Source organism: Dipodomys spectabilis, unplaced genomic scaffold (genome assembly GCF_019054845.1).
Source record: "Dipodomys spectabilis isolate Male_0828 unplaced genomic scaffold, ASM1905484v1 ptg000628l, whole genome shotgun sequence".
Classification (NCBI taxonomy): domain Eukaryota; kingdom Metazoa; phylum Chordata; class Mammalia; order Rodentia; family Heteromyidae; genus Dipodomys; species Dipodomys spectabilis.
The window spans coordinates 1,604,844-1,625,816 of record NW_024871305.1 but is presented as its reverse complement, the minus strand read 5'-3'; the positions used below and the strand labels follow the sequence as shown (position 1 = coordinate 1,625,816).

Below are 20,973 nucleotides of genomic sequence, written 5' to 3'. Positions count from 1 at the left end.
GAGTGTCTGGGCTTCCACGCTTAGCCTGTTGGGTAGCGATTGGTCCTGTGGACGCTCACCCAGGTACAGGTGGCATGGGGCTGTGTGGGGAGGGACTGGCAGCCAGGAGGGGTTCTGGCTTGAACTGTCTGTCCCCTCAGCCCAAAGCCCACGTGTGAACTCAGACGCCTGAGAAGCCAGGCAGGTGTGTAGTGGGGCCCAGTAAGTGTGTGTGGGGTCCGCCTGGGGAGTGGCCCCAGGGACAGCACGAGGAGGAGAGCTCTGTGCAGAACCTCAGCTCGCTGCCCTGGCTGCTCCAGGGCACATCTGGCCCAGGTGCTGCCAATTGGCAGCTGACATCCGAGAGAGAAAGAGCCGGGGGGGTGGATTCTTCTCTGAAAGGAAGCTTCAGAGTTGGTTATCTTCCTAAATCAGTACCTGCCAGGACAAACACGCCCAGCGCTGTCCTGTGTGCTGCTGCAGGAGTGAAGGAAGCGGGGGAGGAAGCGGGGAGGGAGAGGGAAACGCCGGGGTGGGGGTGTGCAGTCAGCGCAGGTGTTCGGAGGTGGGGGGGGCTCTGTGGGATATGGAGGAGGGGCTTGGTGCCCCCGCCTCAAAGAAAGCCGGGGTCATTTCACAAATGCAGCGTCTGCCCCGTAGCCACGGATACTCACGGAGACCCCAACACACATGGAACTTCTGCTCTTCTCTGAGATTCAGACCCCCACTCCTTCTCTTTCTTTCCCTACTGAGAACTCGTCCCCTGAAACTCTCTCTCTCTCTCTCTCTTTCTCTCTCTCTATTCTGGAGAATATCAGTGAGGCATGAGTATCATAGATAGAACACTTTTCATAGATAGAACACTTGTTGATTGAGCAGTTGTGATGTGCCTGGTCCTACTTACGCCTCTTTGCAATAATTAAGTGGTTGTATCCCCACAATCACCCGCACAGTGCCATTATTCCCCCCCATTTTACATGTGAGGAACCTGAGACACCGGTCATTTGTGCAATGGTGCTCTCGTTGATAGACCCCGGGGTTTGTACTGAGCCAGCGTGGTGCAGATCTGCGCTCAGTGTCTTTACAAGCCACGAATCTGCTTTTGTAGCAGGGTGATAATAGAGGTCTTTTGGTGACCATGAAGTTAGAGCGTTGCCATGCTTCCAAGGGTGCATTGGTTACTTACGGTTTACAGACACAGACTTTAATCCTTAAATGAACATGAAAACCAGAGAGGAAGACAGTGTTTGCAGCAGCAGCATTAACTGATGGCGTTGGATTGTTCACGCCAGTGTGTTTTAGAAAAGTTAAAGATGGTTCCCAGAAGTGGCATCTGGTAATACCTGAGCAGGGCTTACCCGGTTTTAGATGAATGTCCAGGTACTAGTTCCTACAGTAAGGATGATGCATGGGGTACCCACACTGAGTCTGAGGAGTGGGTCCCTGTTTTGAATTCTGCTGAGAGTAGCCGGAGCAACACACTCCATCACTACCCACCGGCGACCCTTTCTGATGCTTCAGTCAGTGCCCATGTGTGATTTCAGGTCTAGAGGGACAGCGAAGGATTCCTATGGAAGTGGAGGTGCCGATGCGAATGATAATCTCGCTTCCCTCCATCTGCCCAGCCAAGTGCATACCTTTGAGTTTGGAGCCCACGTGGACTTGATTTCCTGGCCTTCCCTAGGTGAAGTTAGACCTTCCTCTGTAACACCAGCTTTGACCCGCTCCCTCATTTTCTTTCAAATTTGGGGTTCAGTTGTAGTCAGCTAATTAAATTAGGGTCAGTGCATGCCTTGTTCCTGTTCTCAAGCCCGGGACTGTCACAGTTGCCTAGCTATCCCGCGAAGCACTTTTCCAATAGCCTTCTACGCTCATCCTGCTGGATTCTCACAGCCACACCCTACGTGTGTCTCATTTTCCTGATTTTTCTTTTGGATGAGGAAACCAAGAATCTGGGCAGCCATGAGGTCAAACCCTGCAGTGAGTGAGCGCGGGGCTGAGGTGTAAACAAGGAAGAACTCCGATGCGCATGCTTTCACTGTTGTCTTCTCTGTAAGCTCCTGTTTAGTGGCCAGCAGAGCCCTCCCTGCATCCCAAGACCAAGTGAGCGGAGGAATGAGCGAGCCTAAAAAGCTTTTACCTCAGTGGACCGCCCTCACGCAGCAGGGTTCTGTGTCCTCCTCTGTGATAAGCCATTTCATCTGAATTTTTCACTGGTAGATGGACTGACCCAAGAGTTCGCAAAGACAAATCTGTGCCTTTGGGAGAGTCCTTCACTACTTTGCTTCTCTGAGGCTCAACAGTTGAAAAAGCCTGTTTTTCCTTCTTATAACTCTAGAGTTAGACCCAGACATGAAATCAAAACAGAGACTGAGTGCAGGTAGTCAGATAAGAGCTCAGCTCCCTCAGAGAAGACTGTTTCTTATTGCATTCTGCTCTCTGTCATTCCCAGATTCTTAGGCTCAGCATGTCTGGGGACGTTGTGTCTTCCTTAGTACATATGGAGCGGCTGGCTTACTGGTCTGGGAGTTGAGAGTAAAATGAACCAATTAGAAGGTTAGCGTGTAATTGTAGGCATACGGTGCCTGGAGGCGACCTTTGCCCGTCTCCTGTTTGACTACATTATTGTTGGCCACTTACAGATTATCTGATGGCAAAATTGCCAGCAAATTATTCCTGAACCTCCACTCACTGTGGGTCTGTGACACCCAGGGCGTGAGCCTTATGATTGCTCAGAAGCTATCTAACCAGAGCCTGGTCTTAGGACGTTTTGCAGGCAGAGCTGTACAGGTGCTGGACTAGCGCATCCTCCCATTTGAGTTTCGAAAGGTGATGTTGAAAGGGTGATGATTCCTCCATTTCAGCTTCTCTGCTGTGGCTCAGGCCGGCCACACACTCAGCCTCCTGACACAGATTCTTGCTCTCATTCCTCCTGCATCTGGCAGGTTGATTGCTGGCTCCACCATTCCCAAGCTTTTGTACGTGCCTCAGAGTTTGCTTGTATGGCTGAGAATGAGCTTTCTGTACCTGCTTGTGTGCAATGCTTAAGCATGTGAGGTCTAGAATCAAAGTTTGTGTTTCTACCAAGCAGACTCTGAGTCAAGGATTGAGTAGTTTATTGGTAGGGCTGGTCTTAGAAAAGAAAACTTCTTTGTAAATACTATTAAATAATAATGAATAAATTAAAGTGAATACATTTAAAATGATTAAGTAAACAAATATACATTAAATATAAATGGACTAGAATTGAAATAAATGTAAATTAAATAAAATTAAAATGAATAAATTAAAAAATCCTCAAGAGGCCTACAAGACAAAGAAAGAAAAGAACACCCATGATAATTATTGAATTATTAAGCCAAGCAGCCTGGTGGACAAGTAGAGCTGAGTTGCATACGCAAACTGGGTGAGAGATCACGGGCCCTCAGTCATCTCCTCTGAAGAGAAGGGACTGGGGGTTCACCCTCTACTGGCATTATACTCAGATTAAAGTCATCTTCTAGAGTTGGTTTTTTTTGGTCGGTTGTGGGTCTTGAACTCTGGGCCTGGGCGCTGTCCCTGAGTTCTTCAGCTTAAGGCTATCACTCTACCAATTGAGCTAGAGCACCACTTCTGGTCTTCTGAGTGGTTTATTGGAGATAAGAGTTTCACGGACATTCCTGCCTGGGCTGGCTTTGAACCGAGATCCTCAGATCTTAGCCTTCTGAGTAGCTAGGATTATAGGTGTGAACTGCCAGCACCTGGCTAGCTTCCAGAGTTTTGTTTTTGTTTTTGTATTTTTGGTCTGGTTGTGGGGCCTGAACTCTGCACCTGGGCTCTGTCCCTCAGCTCTTCAGCTCAAGGCTAGCACTCTACCACTTGAGCCACAGCGCCATTTCCGGCTTTTTTTTTCTTCTGCTTATGTGGTGCTGAGTAATCAAACCCAGGCCCTCATGCATGCAAGGCAAGCACTCTACCACTGAGCCACCTTCCCAGCCTGCTTCCAGAGTTTTTAAGAGAAATATTTCTAGTCAAACACTCCACCAGGTCCTACTCCTGGTATGGAAGGTCCGAGGCTGGTGGACGGGACACTTCCTTTGTATCAAATCAAAGGACACTTGTGCCTGGTTAACTCCTATTATTCATGCTTGCTAACCTCTTCGGGATTGTAGATCCCTTCTCTGAAAACAATATGTCTTGTAGTCCATACTTCACAGGGCTGCAGAGGAGACCAAGTGAGATTATCAGTGAGCTTAGCACAATGCGCACCTATGTGAAGTGCTCAAAAAGGTTCCTTTTTCTTTTCAAGTCTTTCTTAAGTGTCATGTAACCCTTCTCAAGTATCATGGGCCAGGATGGTGAAAGTACCCTGTGTAAAAACATGAAGAAAAGAGGCCACCCCCATCCTGGTGGGATGTGTAGTCTCTGCGTGCTAGACTTTAAATCCATTTTTTTCTTCAGGAAGAGCAGGTGATTTTGTGATTGATAAAAGCACCGGGCCTAATTTTGTGATAGATAGATGAATTATCCTAAGGATTTGCAAAGAAAAAAAAAAATTGAGCCCTGGAAATCGATTGTAAGTTTTCCTGTTTTTTTTTTTTTTTCTTTTTCTAACCACTGAAAGGAGCAAAAGTATACAAAGGAATCGAGTACAATTCATCTTAACAGCACATGTGTACAGCCCCCAAAATATTTCAACGTGCAATTGAAACAGCATTACTGATTTGATCCTTTTTCTCTCCGCCACTGTGTTATCGGAATCCAATTTGTATTTTGTACATATTGCGTCTCCATTTTGGACCAGCTCCATTTCAGCTGCTCACCCACCACCTGCGTGGTGGCTTGTGGCCACCATATTGAGCCACGATGAAGGAAGAGGGCGTGGGTCACTTCCAATAGAAATGTGCTACTGCCTTTCTCCGCTTCTTCCAAGACCACAAGGCTCTTTTGCATGTATGAAAGTGCAGTTGGTTTTTACTCAGGCATCATGGGAAATTGACAGCTTCCGTAATGAAATTTCACACATGGAAGCCATGGTGAGATTCTTAGCAGGTGTAAAATTCTGACGACGTTATTTCTTTCACCGCAACTTAATGGAAGCTGCAGCAGCTGTTCCCCTTGGTGCGTTTTCCAGATCTTGTTGCCAGAATGAGTTGTTGGCAGCCACAAGAGGAGGATCAACTTGCCTCTTCATTGGGGAAATGAAGTTAAAACCTCAACTGGTTTCTAAAAAATCACAGATTTGGTAAAAGAAAAAAAAAATGTTAGCAGGGCAAACACACAAGCCGCTGTTACAATATTGATGGCTTTGGTTTCCTCAGGTGCTGCTGCTAACATCTGCAGAAGATTTGGACTGCACTCCTGGATTCCAGCAGAAAGTGTTCCACATCAACCAGCCGGTGGAATTCATCCAGGACCAGACGGTCCTAAACTGTAAGCAGTGCGATTTGGAGATGCTTTTGGCCTACACTCGTATTTGCATTCACTAGTGTCTGGGAATGTATCTCAGGATGTTGTGTTTGCACAATGAATGTTTTCTGGTCATCTTTCTCATGTCCCTGATCCAGGTAGAAGCTTTGGAACTAGGACTTGCTGTCTTGGAGGTTCATAGCGTGGTGTGTATCTTTTTTCCCCCAGCATTTTCTCATCAGGGGGCATTTCGGCACCATTCCTTGCAAAAGGGATTGTCATGTCTAACGTGATCTCTATTCTGCGTAAAGGAAATGAAATCCATTTCTCCTGGGCAGACCCCCAGAGCACAATCATTGCCTTCCTGAAGATTATTGTTGTCTTACCTACAGTCCCTCCTATGTAGCATTAGATCAAAATAATGGTGAGGGCATGATATTGGCTGTTGACAATTTTTAGATGCACAAATAAAAAGAAGAGAAACTTGCATTCCCAAAGCTAATGAGATAGTCTTCAGAAAGAATCAAAACCTTTGCTGCTCATTCTGTGGCTTAAACTCAAATCCTCCCAAATTCCAATTGATTTTCTTCAAATGTACATCCCTCCAATGTAGGGTTATGATTTCTTCCTAGTCTTGATGCCAATATTCAACTCCTTTAAGAGGGCAGAGGGTACATGACAACATGCACAGCAAGTATAGCTTTGACACAATAGAATTGGAAATTGGTGGTACATCTCATTATTTAGTTGTAGGCCCTTGAGTGCCATTCTTTAACATTTGGGCGCAAAGGATATGAAAATGCTGGTCTAATCTGGTCACGTGCTCTAAGGCCCTTCTGAGGAATAATGTGATTTGCATCTGCCTTGAGGGTCTCAGCTGTGTTTCCTGGGTTAGGCCACAGTGTGTGGCTAGTGTGCTTAAAGGGAAGGAAGAAACACCGACTTGGCTGAGGAGGATATTCTGCAAGGGTCGCGTACATGTTAGGTGTTGAGCAGAATAATGAAGATGCAATGTGGAGCATCATAGAAGGAGCCAAGGTGAAGCCGTGCACATCTTGATGCAATTACACCAGAGAAATCATCTCAATAATGAGCGTCTGTGAGGACAAGGTGCAGGCCTGGCTCTGTAAGCGAATTCCAATACCTGATTCCCTAATCATCGAATCTCTGAGTGTGGCTCTGGGTCACACCATCCACAGTGCTCATTTGTCTCCCAGTATTTGTACTCATCAGAATCGATGGACTTCAAATGGAACTTGAGTTATGAGAAACACACATTTCTGTCCGCCCTCGCCTCCCCTTTTTCTCCCTTCCTGTCTCCGTGTCTCCGTGTCTCCATCTGTCCGTCTGTCTGCCTGTCCCTCTCTCACTCTCTTCTATTTTATTTTTTTCCAAGTGACTGTCTCAAATGGCATCTATGTTCTCATGCTTGGAAATGCAAAGCCACCCCGAGTATGGAAATTAATAGAGTTGGTATGCAAAGCAGGCCCATAAATGTGATTGCTTCTGTAATCTTCTCGACACCAAACAGCTTTTAATTCACCGCTGAGAAGCTGGAAACAATCATACTTTCGGGGAATCTTTTTAATTTAAACTACGCTATCCTGTACATTCCAATATCATAGTTTTCTGTGTGCCTGTGTGTGTGCCTGTGTGCCTGTGCGTGTGTGTGTGTGTGTGTGTGTGTGTGTGTGTGTCTTTTAATCCCCTAAGTAATTAAGTGGGTTATGGTTGTTGCTTCTGTGTAAGCGAGTGAGTGTAAATGAGGCTAGGCTGATTATCAGTGATAGCACATTCAGGAAAAGTCAGTGATATGGGAATTAAGAACATTTAAATTTTTATGCTTGTGCGTGAATTCTTGGGTCAGTAAAATCTGATGAGCCCCTCTCAGTGAAATTGGATGTCCATTTAAATTACTAAGGTTAAAAAAGAAATACAATCACCAGTTCATCCCAAAAGAACGAACATAAGCTAATCTGAGTATAGACTCCGTGAATATGGTTAATTGTGCCTAAAAGAGGAAGGCAGGTTTCATAAACTGGAAAATACCAATTGAGTATTATTGAGGAAGACCTGGATTTCCAGAAGTGGTAGTAATGCTTTGTTGTATTCCATTTTCAAGAGGAAAGCAAAATCCTCAAATACGGAATGGGCTTTTCTATGGAACCAAGTGAGACTTTAGAAGCAGCGTCTCCCACGTCCACTCTGCCTTCCTCCTCTCTCCCCAGTTTCTTTTGTGGCCTTCTCTCGCTGAAAACATGCAATTCACCAAGGAACCCATGAGTGGCCCGTGCTCCTAGAATGATGACTCTCTCCACACAAAGCAGGAGCCACAAGATATGCATGGGAAAGGAAAAAGAATTAAACCAAACCAGGAAGCTTTAAAATGCTAACCACCCAGGCAATGGTTGGGGAGAGCTAAGTGATACCCAAATCCACATTCAGGCTATTGCTACAGAGCGGGTAAAGAAGTGAGGCTAGTAATACCATCTTGGGCCTGCCTGCGGGCTTTGCACTGTCTATTGCTTCTTCTTCATTGTCTTATTTAACAGTTGCCAAACATCCTGAATCTCTGGGTTGGGAAAGGTGGAAGCACAGCCTCACCATTCTATAAAGTTGCCTGGAAATATTGCTTCTTGGCCTGATGGAGGGAGCGTATCTCCTCCTACCCCAGACGTGTATTCCACAGACCCGGTGTTCGGCTTTGAGCAGGTTAGCGGCAATGTTTATTCTGTCCCTGGCTCTCTGCTGTCTTTGTTCCGACAGTAATATTTCCTTTTATCCCTTTTCATCTCCTTCTTATTTCTCGATGACTTATCTTTTTCCGCTTTAACTGTTGCTAATGGTCACCTCCATTCCTTTTATTTCCCTAATATTTTATTCACTGTTCACTCCGACACATCTTTCCCTCAGTTGTTCTAAAGCCTTTTATTTTCTTCACATCCAAATAACTCTTTATTCTGCTCTCCTTTCCACTAACTAGACTCACTTTCTTCTTTAAAAGGCCATTTTTCAACAAGCTGATAGGATCAAAACATGGCATCCCACTATTCCTTCTCATGGAACCAGAAGAGCTCTTTCAGTGCATCTCTCAGCGTAGTGCAGAGCCCTCCGCTCATGATAACTTGGGGAAAACTTTTCGACTTATCTCAGTCTTGAAAGGAGAGAAGGGAAGATGTGGCTCTTCCCATTGTTTTCAACAAGAGGCACAAGGAGAAGGGAGAAGGCAGCTTTGAAGGCAGCAACTCCGGAAAGAAGTCATCCATTTGTGGTCTTTAGACTCAGAGAGGAATCGGCAAAGGGTTTAGGATGCCCTTGGCACGCAGAACTCTCAGATTGCTGGGTGCGGCTGCTCTTATTGATCTAGTAATAGGCAAACCACACGATCCCAGTAACTGGGTTGCCCTCTGGGCCAGTAACCCCGGTAATAGCCTCACGGCTGACACCCAGAATAGAAGCCCTCCAGGCTTAGACAAATAGCTTTCCTGGACAACTGACCAAGTATCTGGCCAGGGTGGGAAAATGCTAGGTGATAAACTCTGGTTCTGAACACTCTCTCTCTCTCTCTCTCCTGTCTTGCTAGAAAAACTTCCTGGCACTGGAGGGCTCTGTGGCCATTGAGTTCCCTATGGGAGACCATACTTGTGAGCCTCCGTCCTCTCCCAGTGGGAGAGATGCCCATCTTCCAGTGTCCACAAAGGACACTCCGTTGGCCAACCAACTACTAACAGGGCTGTGCTCTTCTTTCCCCCTCTGCACTGCCCCCCCCCCCCCATTGGTTCACTCTTACAGGTCTGCATGGACACAAACACACAGATACGTGGGAGGAAGTGCACACATAAGCTTCCTTACAATTCCACCTGTACGCTTTCTGTGAAGAACGTGCATTGGTTAGCCACCTTACGCCAGTGTTGATTTCTTACCTGAGTCATGAGGATACCGGTCAGGCTGGCTGCGTCTCTGCGAGTGCAAGGTGGCAGGTCAAGAATGGAAGGAAGACACCCTCGATGCTTCACTAATCTCCACTAGAAGGTGACGTGTGTCATTCCTGCTCTGCTCTAGCAGCAGTGCTGGTCATGGGCCAGCCCACATGAAAGGGAGGCAAGGATCCAGGGAGGACCCGCAGAGCCCATCCCTATGCACATGAAATGATGTTGTCCAAGCCAAAGCCAGAGGCAGACCCGAAAGGAGGAGCCGTAGCTGTGGGGGTCTAGTGAGTCTTCATTTCCTGTTGATGTGGTAGGGATGAATTAAGGAAATCCACCACCAAAGCTTCCCATCATTTTCCTGAACCTGGCTGAAATGAAGAGAGAACTTCTGGTGTATATGGTTTTTTATTGTTTTTGTTTTTCCCTGTTCACAGTTAAGTTCATTCTTCCCCTGTAATGAAGAGAAAAGGAGCTCGTTTCCTTTGTTTTGGATGGCTGCCCCGCCTCACTGCCCATGACCCTCCGCTCCCCATCTCCCACCCTCCCGGTCCCTCACGAGGACACGGGAGGTCGCACGGCCATGACACCGACCTTGGGAAGTGGCCAGGTCAGCCGCGAGCCAGTCTCGTTGCATTAATCATATTTGTATTTAACATACATGAGTCACGGCTTTTGAGGGTGTTTTTAATTGACTATAAATCAAACGGGGAACTTGAAAAATGAAGGCAATTAATGAAAAAGCAATGTGAGAGGTGTTTTGCATCCTAACGCAGGAAATACATCGCCAGTGAATTAAATGTCAAAACAAAGGCCCTTCTGACCCTGCGGAGGAGATTTTCTTCGGATGGTAATAAATGGGTGAACTTTCCAACCTAGAAGATGAAGGAAGGCCTGCTTTCTGAGCTCACGCTGACTTAGGCTTTTGTCTTTTTTTTTTTTTTTTAATTCTAGAGAAGTTCTGAAGTTTTTAGGTTTTACTTTCATATTCTGACTTCAAAAAAATAACAAGGATAATACCCTTTTTTATGGCCATCTTTCACACTTCTGGCATATTCTTTGTTTACTGTCAGGATGGGAGCCTGACTGACTGATGAGTGAAATTATTTCATGTCACCTGGGCTGCAGGTGGGTGGAGCTAGAGAAGGCCAGGGCTTCGATTGGTGTATTTGTCTTAAGCTGTCACAATATGCCTGGAAATGACTATGCTGCCGCCTAATTCACTCTATCATTATAAAGTTGATTAGAAAATGGACTCCTATTTACACTCAGGATTTTCCCTATATAAACAGAGCCCTGAAGAAATGTAATGTTTTTGTAGCTGACTCCGACCTTCTCACCAATGTATTTGTAACAATCTAGTAATCCATCAATATTTATTAGGATCCTTCCTCATGAATGCATTATTACTAATTACCTTATAAATATGAAATACTGTAATTAACCAACTGCAAGATAAGAAATATGCTAGGCTCTGGTGGCTCACACCTGTAATCCTAGCTACTCAGAGGGCTGAGATCTGAGGAATCCTGATTTGAAACCAGCCCAGCCTGGAAAATCTGTGATCCTTATCTCTGATAAACCACGAAAAGCCAGCCTTGAGCTTTGCCAAGGGACAGTATGAGACCCTGAGTTCAAACCCCAGTACCAGCAAGCTCACGCACGTGTGCATACACACATACACCAAAATGAATACACACATGCACACAAGGCAGGGATGTAATGAAATACTTAGAGGTCCTTTGTCTGGACTTGGGTCCTTAGTTTTATGTTGAAGCATAGAAAAGATAAGAGTAAATTAAGAGACATACATGCAAGCAACAGTTTCTAGATGTACATTATCGGGGTAATGATTAAATAAGCTAGAGATAGCGTGCTGTCGTCAGTCCTTCTGCTAATTACCCGCACAAACGTGGTCTGTTTGGCCACTCCGCAAAGCAGCTGAACTGATTAGTGGAAGGAGTGTGTCATCCATGTTGAAAATTTCACTTGTGAAAATTCCCATTTTCTGCACAGCCCTGCACCTTCAAAAGGAGGACCCCAGAAGCAGGCTGCTGGGGTTCAAACAAAACCCCCAAACCAAACAAAAACAACAAAACTTACCTTGCTTTATATTCTTCACCTGGGAAATGAATGTTACTATGGCAGCCATCCCCCATGGCGTTCTGGGGTTCATTTGCGCTCTGTGGCCAGGCTTCCAATAGTGCCTGATAGTAGCTCTGAGAAATGGGGCATCCAGGCGGTCTTCCCCGTAGCCTCCCATCTCTGGTCTTCATCCAGTGAGCCTCCTCATTTACTCTGCCAGCCTCATACCATCCCCCGAATGCGGCTACCCTCACCCCCAAGGCTGGGGTGTCATCAAATGGTATGCATTAGAAGACAAAGCCTTGGTGGTGACATCTGCATATCAGAACTGTTTTTATTCATGGTCAGTGGTTCTCATTTCTGGTCGAGGAAGAAGAGGGCAGAGCTAGGACATAAAAGGCCTAGGCTGGTTGGCACTGATCAAAGTCTTTTTGAAGCCCATTTTCAATGCTTTGGGTTGCCATGTCTCCAGGTCATGTGGTCAGAGGCATTGGCTGTTTTCTTGGAATTCTGAATAGGAGACAGATGGAGAAGTGAGGCACAGGCTGGTCTGGAGTCACGTAAAGTTCAAGAGAGTGATGGTTAAGACAGATCCGTGGAAAAACAGATGGGAAGGTGGCAGCATGACTGGAGAGCCATGGGGGGTAAGGAGCGGATTGCCCAGGAGATTCACCAAGGCTGAGAAGACAAGGAAGGACGTGGTTTCCCGAGAGAGAGGCGGAGTCATCCCTGGGAGTCAGATCCCAGTTACAGCACATTCATATCACCCTTCCTCCAAGGACTTGTTACCTCATTTCCATAGTGAAGGTATATGAGGGCTTAATCAACAATAGCTCAACATCAATTACCTACAGCAAACACGTCTCTAACATGGTTGTAAATGTCAACTTGTGGGTTGTCTTCAGAAGCATCTAGATATGCAGCCTCTATGGATGTCAACACTTTCTTAGCACTTTTTCTTAGGTGTTGGCTGAAATCTTCACTGTCAGAGGGGTTCCTTCCAAGATGGCTACTCCATCTCCCCTGGCCTTTTATTCTTCCAGCTCTACCACCCCAAGCCTTCCTTTCCCAAGTTCCAGCAAATGCCTGGTGGCTAACCCTGTGTAACTCATGCCCCCGTCCCTGAGCAGTCATGGAGTCCAAGATGATTTGCACCTCCTCTTATCTGGGGAAATGGAGATGCTGTTTGTTGAGAGAAGGACAAGATGTGGGGGCTGTCGCCAGCTGACCATCCTCTAGGAAGGTTCTGTGTTCTCTTGGGAGGGACGCACCAACAATCCATGCGTGCAGGCAGTGCGTCGCCCATGGACATGTCTAGAACTCAGCATACACGCTTATGCAAATGTCTTCTAGGTGTCTGGGGAGGAGGGCAGCCATCACACCATGCCAGGTTTCTTGCTGGTGATGCTGGTGAGCAGATTGCTTAATTAAGACTGTCAAATCCTAAGTGCTGCCATATGGCCTCACACTTCAACCTGTTGAGTGTCTTCATTCACATGGTCCCGGAGCTGTTATAAATCTCCTTTATTTCTGTTTTTCCTTTAAGGGATTAAAGAGTACAGGAACATACGGACATACAAGAGTACCTTCTAATTTAAGGTATTAGAACCATATGAATCAGGATGCTTAATGAGAAAGGCAGCAAGATGCAAATTGGGAAAGATTAAGCATGGCTTTATCTAGTTTGAGAAGGCAGAAGATCTTATTATCCTGTAACGGATCAAATTCATACACATCCTGATCATCAGGGTGCCCTCTGGCTGTCCTCTGCACCTTAGTTTTCACGGAAATGTCTTGCTGGCTAAAGAGCAACGGGGAGAGAGATGCAAATATTTACCAGTCCAAATATTCCCAAGCATGCTCATGACCCAGTTCATTTCCGTCCGTATGGAGACAGAGATAGGAAAATGGAAACAAGGAGGCCCACACTGCATCCCCGCCATTCATTTAGCCAATGAGTGACGAAAGATTTCCTGATCACCTACTCCTGATCACCTACCCTGGGTGGGCCCTCCGACCAGGTGGGAGGGAGGAAGTTCAGGAGCAGATCACTTCTCCTGCAGGGCTTCATTCTAACCAAGAGAGATGGACCTGGTGGAACCCACATGAGAGCTTGCTGGAAGATGGTGCCCGGAAGGGCGATGGTTAGCACGGTGAAGGAAAGGAGTCGAGGTCGTATGGCAGAGGTCTGTGAAAGGGGAGTCAAAGACTTTTCTTCTGAGAAACCAAGACCCGAGCACTGAGAAGGAACCAGCCACGTGGGAGAACATGAAGATGGGGATCCAGCGCCTACAAAGGTCATGCGATGAAAACAAGTTTTCCAGTTTGAGACGCCATGATGCAGGAAGGGGGCTCCCACAGAACCGTCTCAGCTTTGATGGAAACAGGATCCAAAGCTCCATCTCAGAGAGGAGAGCAGAAGGAGAGATCAGAGCTCAGGGTCGCACAAGAGGTATTGCACTGAGTGGGAAATGCACTGAGGCCCATGGTCCCATATGGAATGCTGCAGCCAGTCCTGGGCCCTCCCTTGGGACCTGCCCCAGGCATCTCCTCCCGATGGCTGTCAGTGTGGGCCGACCTCTACCTCTCACAGCTCTAATATTCCTATTTCCAGTTGCTTAGTGTCTGTTTCCTCATCTGTGAGCTGGAGGTTGTACTCCAAGGCTTAAAACAAGATGGCGCACATGGAGAGGTTAGAATGGCACCTGCCACACGCAAGCTCCATAGGAAGGCAGAGAGATTTTCTCTTACAGTCATGTTTGAGAAGAAGGCCAGGGAGATGGGCTGCTGTTGAGATGGGCCACGCTTCTGTCTACCGAAGGTGGCCAGGAGAGGGTCCGCTTTCTTCCCACCTCCTCTGAGGCTCTGTGTGGGCTCTCAGTTCTGTTCTAGAGTCCTTGCTTTCCCTCCTCAGATTCCACTGTTCCTCCAGGTGTGGCATCTTTGGGCTAACTACTAAAAGGCATGCTCCTGGAAAGAGAAAAAGAATCAAACCATGATTCCTTCTAAGCATCGGTCCAGAGGGGTTTGGAGCTCAGAGAGGACTTGAGGTGGCTGTGTCCCACCGTTCTACCTGTGATAAAATCAGACTGATCTTCATTCAGCAGCTGGACACACACATCCGTGTCCACCCGCACAGGGCTCGGTAGCACCCAGGGCGTCCTGTTGCTGGGTTTGGGATCCAATGGATTATGCAAACATTTCTCCTGGATTCTGGAACCACAGACTGCGTTCCTTAGGAGAGCGTCTGTGAGAAGCTGCCGGCCCCAGCCTCTATCTACCAGGGCCCTCACCTGGCCTCTTTGTGTTCCAGCTCTTTCCAGGGCAGTGGAGTGTGGTGCCCCAGCTGACCCCCGCAACCCCGCTCCTACTGGGGCACAGCCTGGGAAACATCAGCTTGGCGGGAATCCCTGAAAAGTGGCCAGCTGCTGTGTGGCCGAGTGTTTTTTTTCCCCATACGAAGCCAAAACATTTGTCAGCCATCCAGGATCCTCTGAACGGTGCCTATCGGCTGATTCTGAGGACCTCCTAGCAGGGTCTATTTTTATCTAAAACTGGTTTTAATTTTCATATGTATACATTAACTTCTGTGAGAGAAGGAGGGCGGGGGTGAGACTCCAAATGAGGAAACATTGATTGTGAATAGCATGAAAGAAATAATTAGTGCTTGAAAAACAGCCCAAAATACGAGTCAAACCCTCCAAGGAATATGGTTAGCACTGCAGTTTTTTCAGTAGAAGGATGTTTGTGGGATTAAAATCAGAGAGCGAGAGGGAGAGGGAGAGCGAGAGCGAGCGAGCGAGCGAGAGAGAGAGAGAGAGAGAGAGAGAGAGAGAGAGAGAGAGAGAGGGAGAGAGGGAGAGAGAGAGGATGAGTCCTGCTCAGGAGGAGATGAGGCAAGGCGGGGGAAAGGCCTGAGAGAGGCCTGGCCCTCCAGGACCAGTCCTTGTCAGGTCGGTGCTCGCGGGGTTACCTGGGCCAGTGGTCAAATCCCAGCATCCACAGGGACCCCAAGGCTAGGTCCAGGCCCAGGCCCAGGCCCAGGCCCCGGGGTCCTGTGTGCACTCAGGAGGGAGCAAAAAGCAGCAGCTCTGGAGTGAAGAAGGCATGGACTTTTGTGCTGAATACTTTGGTCGTTGTTGCAGAGTTTCGTTCCTTTGGAGGCAATACCAAGAAAGATCCAGAGCAAGTGAGGTCTAAGCCGAGCATGGAAAGGTGTCGTTCGTGCTGGGCCTTCTCCACCCCGGCATTAGAGTTGGTCCAATTCAAAACTTTTGTTCCCTTCATGGACAGGCCCGTCTGTACCCTGGGTGATGGGCGTGTGCTGCCCAAGAGCCTCAGGAGAGGGTGGGCTGTGGCTGTTAGAAAATATTTCCCCAACTACAACTACAATTAGTGACTCAGTTAGGCTTTTCATAAATGCATATAGCTTACACTTTCATCCTCACTATTTTATTATGAAGAGGTATCAGAATGGACAGAGACTAGAGAGCTACCTCCCACCCTCCCACCTTCCCTCCACCAGGGTTTGAACAGTAGGAACTCAGAGTTAGGACAGTACTTTTCAAAACTTTGAGAATAAGCAATTAGATTTGTTTCCTCTTGGTTGATTTCAGTGTATCACAAACTGACCTTTTTTAAAAGTAAGGCTAATCTAATTTCCTAAAAGTTAAAATGCAACTCACATATAAACATCAAGTGACACAATTGGCAAAGATTGTATTCCCCTCCACAAATAAATAGCAAACCAATAAAATATGTTTTGGCCTTTCAGGAATTATATATTTATAAGCAATTTAATAATTAAAGATGAAGGGTTACAATAAGTCTGTTGGACCCCAGACCACATACAAGCCCAGTTAATGTTCTGCGCACACATGGCTGTTACCTTTGAGATGATCTTTTTGGTGAAGCATTACTTGCCTTTCTACTAGAGGAAACCCTGGTATTAACATCACTAAGTCTGCAGCTTTCAATGAGTAGTGAAGAAATCACAGCAAGGAGGCAGACCAGATTGTCTCAGGAAATTCAATAATCCTTGCATGGATTTATAATCCTTCACACATGGCATTGGAACAACATGCTACCTACCTTTTTGTCTTGTTTTCAAGTTTTAACTGTTTTTCATAACAACAACAACAACATAATAATAAGCACTATAAAAGTTAAAAGCCAAAAATGAAAATGTAAGTGTTTAGAAGACAAGATTCACTAAGCATTGTATTACTCTTTAAATGCTCTCTGTTTCTGCATCTCTCTTGCCATGGGTCCTTAGTTCGATGTTGGGTGTGTTTGGTAGACCACATCTTGGGTCTCAGGATACCTTTGGAGGAATAGCTCAGCTCTAAACACCCTGAGCTTGGGGAGCCACCCTTCAAACCCTTAGAAGAGAAGCTGATGGTCTTGGTATCAGATCAACAGCCCCCTCCATGGCCAGGAGGCAGATCTAGTCATTGGAAGCTCCTGTCTCCAAAGTGCAGAGGTGTCCGTCTAGTCCCTGAAGTTCTGGGAGCTGACCCAAACCAGCCAGCAACACAGGCACTGCTAGTTCTGACCAGAGACGTGCCTGAAGCCCTACTCCATATCACCTAGGCTCCCAGGCTCAGCCAGCCCCGTCCCAAAGTATCAGCAGGTGAAAAAAACCAAGTTCTACGTATCAGCACTCCCTTCCAAAGTGGGAGAGCACCACCCAGGCCCGCCTCCGAGGGGGACGTCAGCTGGGTGCCAGGGCACAGCCCCAGTGAGTTCAGGTAGAAGCCGACTCCTACTGGGTGAGGCGTGTGACACCCGGCCTCGGCTTGTTAGCGAATGCAGGGCGTCATCTCCCAGGAAAGTCCTGTGAATTGTTGTTTGACGGATGAGCTGCGTGTCTCACCCCGCACCCCATTGACTCAGATGGATGGATCTGTAAGGATTTCCTGAAACAAACACCACAGTGTCGTTCACGGGTGTAAAGTCTTCCCTTCCCCGGGAAAGCTCTCTGAGGACAAAGAATTAAGTCGGTTTGACACTGGTGATCTTGGTTCTTGGTCTTAATAACTAGGCCATGCTGAGGGAGGTATGCTCATTCTTGGTTCCTGGCAGGCTGCACTTGTGCTAACTTAGCATTTCCCGAAGCAATCTGTCCACAGAGTGTTCTACTGATGGAAATAGGAATGCAGTGGAGGACAACGTTTGGAGGTGAGAATATTTGGGAAAGGCTAGGGGTGGAACACTTCTTCCACCGTGGACTCTCTTCCACCTTGTTCAATGCCTGGTGGCTGGAGATGATCTACGCTTCGGCACCCAAACTTCGCCTTGGTTCTTGAGGAGGAGGCCAGGCGCGTCCTTGTGATTGCTTCCCCTCCTTACTGTTTCTCGTGCTACTGTGTCCGTAGGTCAGAAGATTCAGTCCAATATCTGAAAAGCTGTATAGCTGCCCAATGCTTTTATAAAGATGATGGCTGTGGGGGCAGGCTCGGCAGTCAGCCGTCTTCCTGAGAGCAGGAAACCATCCTCCTCCTCTTCCTCTCCAGCAGCAGCCGGGCTCCATTAGCCAGCTCAAAGGCCTTCCTTCCCTGACATCGAAGTTAGCTCTACCTAAAGCATGCAGAGAAATGGCTCTAATTAGAAAGCCCCTCTTCTCTCTCTCTCAGCAAACCCTGGTTTTCGAGACTTCTCTTTCACAAAAGTCTGGAGACCAGATCTCCAGCCTTTCTCTCTCTTTGCATTCCTGATTCAGTGTGCTGATTCCTGATTCAATCTGCTACCCAGATGCTTCCGGCAACAGAAGGGAGATGTCAGCTAGGAAAAGTGGGGCAAAAGGGCACCCAGGGAACTTCTTCAAGGATAAATGCTGTGTCACTTGAAGACAAGCCAGGCTTTCCGGATGGGGTGCAGGTCCCTTTGTAAATAGCGGAGTTGACAGTGGGGATCCTGGAGTTGTGTGAGCTGCTCACTGTGGTCAGAGTTTTGTCAGGCCAAGGTGGCTGAGAGGCGAGCTGGAGATGTGAGCACTTGTCCGTGGCAGAGCAGAGAGCCCCACGAAGGTCCTGGAGGTTTCCGAATGGTGTGACACCACCACAAAGGTCAGATCTTTTTTTATCTTAACCACCCTAAAGCACATCAAGCACAATTGTGTCCTTGCAGGTGTCATTTGAATGGTTGACAAGACCCTTCAAAGTAAATGAGGGCAGAGGTTGCGTCAGGCAGCAAACGGGCCGGTCTGTGTGACCTGAGCCGTTCAGCTTTGCTGGGCCACGCGCCACATTCATTTCTGGAGCTCTTCTCTCCCTGAATCCATGACAGCCAGCTCCATCTCGGGTGAATCTCTTCTCCTCCCAGCTCCTCCCCAGCAGAGCAGTGAGCATTGCCTGGAGCCCGGTAGGCTGGGCACCTGCTCAGCCTGGTATGATCTACAGCACAGAAGGTCTGCCTGACTTGCCTGGATTCCAACCCCCAGGCCTAGCCCCTCCTCACTGTGTAGCCCAGAGGCCGTTTAGCATCTCTGATCTTCCATTTCTTCTAAGGAGACATGGAAGCAAACTAGAACCTGACTAGTCACCCCTGCTCAGAAAATGCTGACTGTTTGCATCAGTTAATCTACTTTGTACCGGGTCCCAAACCTCTCTGTGAGCCTGGTGAGCGAATGGCCCCTCCTGGTAGTATGTGTGCTATTTCCGCTTCTTCCAAGTACCCCAGATATTTCCTGTTCCTGTTGGGAGGTGAGGCTTCCTTCCTTCTCAGGGGCGGGACCAACAGCTCCCACCCTTTAAGCTGAATCTCAGCAAAGCACCTGGCCGAGGGAGCTGAGCATGTATATTTTTTAAGCTCATTATTAAAATGCTTTGTGTTACATTTGCTCGGTCCCAGACCAGATCAATGGTTCCATGTATCAATTGGTGCTAAAGTGCATGTTGAACACTTTGCCTGCCAAGAGCCTTCGTCTGGCTCAGCCAGAGCATATATAAAAGGGATTCGAATGGCGTTGGCTCTGTTATTTTGGTGATGGATTTAGGGAAACGGAAAGTAGCAAATTGCTTCGTTTCTGGACGTTGGCCAGGTCCACCCTGGTTATGGATAGCACTCGCTTGGTGGATTGAGAAAGGCCAGCTGCTACTCTAATCGCCTAAATCAATGGCCAACGGTGCCTGATTAGCAAGCCTGTCATGTTCACGGTCGCAAAAAACATCTTATAATGATAAACTCATAACTTTTAGGTCCTCCATCAATGTGATCATGTTTTGTAAGTTCCTCAGTCCCTCCTACCAATAACGGTAGTGGGTCGACTCTACGTTTCCGATATCAAGAACATCCACTCCCACTCGAGTGAGGCCGTTTGCCCTTAGAGCCACTGGTAAGGTGGGTAGAACCCAAGGCAGCGAAAACCCCAGAAATCACATCACCCTGTCAGCCAGCGCATCTTCTAGCCTTTGGGTGTCACTCTGCGCTCCAGGGCCTCTTAGGGAAGATTTCCCTCTCTGATTATCGTGCCCTTCAGGTGGAGTGTGAGGTTGCCTTACTGTTTCCAACATCAGCTCCCAGGAGTTTGTTTTAGTCTTTGTTCTTGGGTGTGTAGTGTGCTCAGGAAAGACGCGTTGTGGAGGTGATCGGTGAGCACGCGTGTCTCACAAGCTTGTTAATTAATATACGCTTGTCTTGCGTTTGGGTGTGTGGAAGCTTCCATCTGTGGCGCCCAACCGTCTTCCTTGTGTGTATGTCCTGGACTAGGGTCTCCACAAAGCCAGCCTGGAGGTGGAGATTGGGGTGTCGGAAGTTTATTGAGGAGTGCTGCGGGGTGGGGGGGGCATCTGCTGTGGAGAGGAGGGACAGGAAGCATGGCTGGAAGAGCGGTCACCCTCTGAAGCAATCTCCATGGAGATTCAGTCCATCCCAGAACTCCGAAGCCCACGTGGGACTCTGGAGAACTCCTGAGTTGGGATAAGAGAGCCGAGACGATAGCGTCGTGCTCTCTTTCATGTAGGCAGAGAGCAGAGCCCTCGGGTGGCACGGCCACCCCTGCCCTGGGACATGCCCGCGCAATGGCGGGCAGAGGGTGACGGCCCCATGACTTGCCCCGTGGCAGTGGACTGGCCTGTTTGTGTGCGAGCCCGGTGACCCCGGCTCTTCCCTGCCCTCACCGCCTCCAAGCTCAGAACCACCCTGAACTCGCCGCCACATTCTCGAGCAGCGCCGAACCCTGTTGCAGCTCCTGTCTACCCCTCCACTGCCCCCCCCCCCCGCCCCCCCCGCCGCTGCCCTTTTCAGGAATTCTCCCTTGCAAGTGTCCGGCAGCAACACCGGCTTTCATGTGCGATGATGAACATGGGAGCGTGTCACTTGTGCACGCTCATGTGTTGGAATTCAGGCCATCCACCACCAGGAATGAAAGTCTCTGACATATTCTAAGCCCGGAATGGGTTAGGTGTCTACCTAGAAATATTGTTCTAAGGAGAACGTGACACAAGCAAGATCGGCAGCCATTTCTTTTATAACAAAATAAAGACAGGGTGTCCTAAGGAGACATAGATGCGCGGGAACCTGCACCAGAGAAGCAGCTTCATTTGCTCTCCTTGCATGGGGACTAGGAGAGGGAGGTAGCTGTGTAAAGTAAGAA

At 47.9% G+C, this 20,973-nt stretch overlaps 1 protein-coding gene across 1 annotated transcript in view; it reads left to right on the top strand.

The window, feature by feature from the left end:
- Cdh13 (cadherin 13) overlaps window positions 1–20,973 on the top strand; it is a 726,505-nt gene that overhangs the window by 170,699 nt on the left and 534,833 nt on the right. The window contains exon 2 of the mRNA XM_042671463.1: window positions 5,280–5,391. Within this exon, the coding sequence (XP_042527397.1) occupies window positions 5,280–5,391 (112 nt within the window). The remainder of the gene's footprint in view (window positions 1–5,279; window positions 5,392–20,973) is intronic.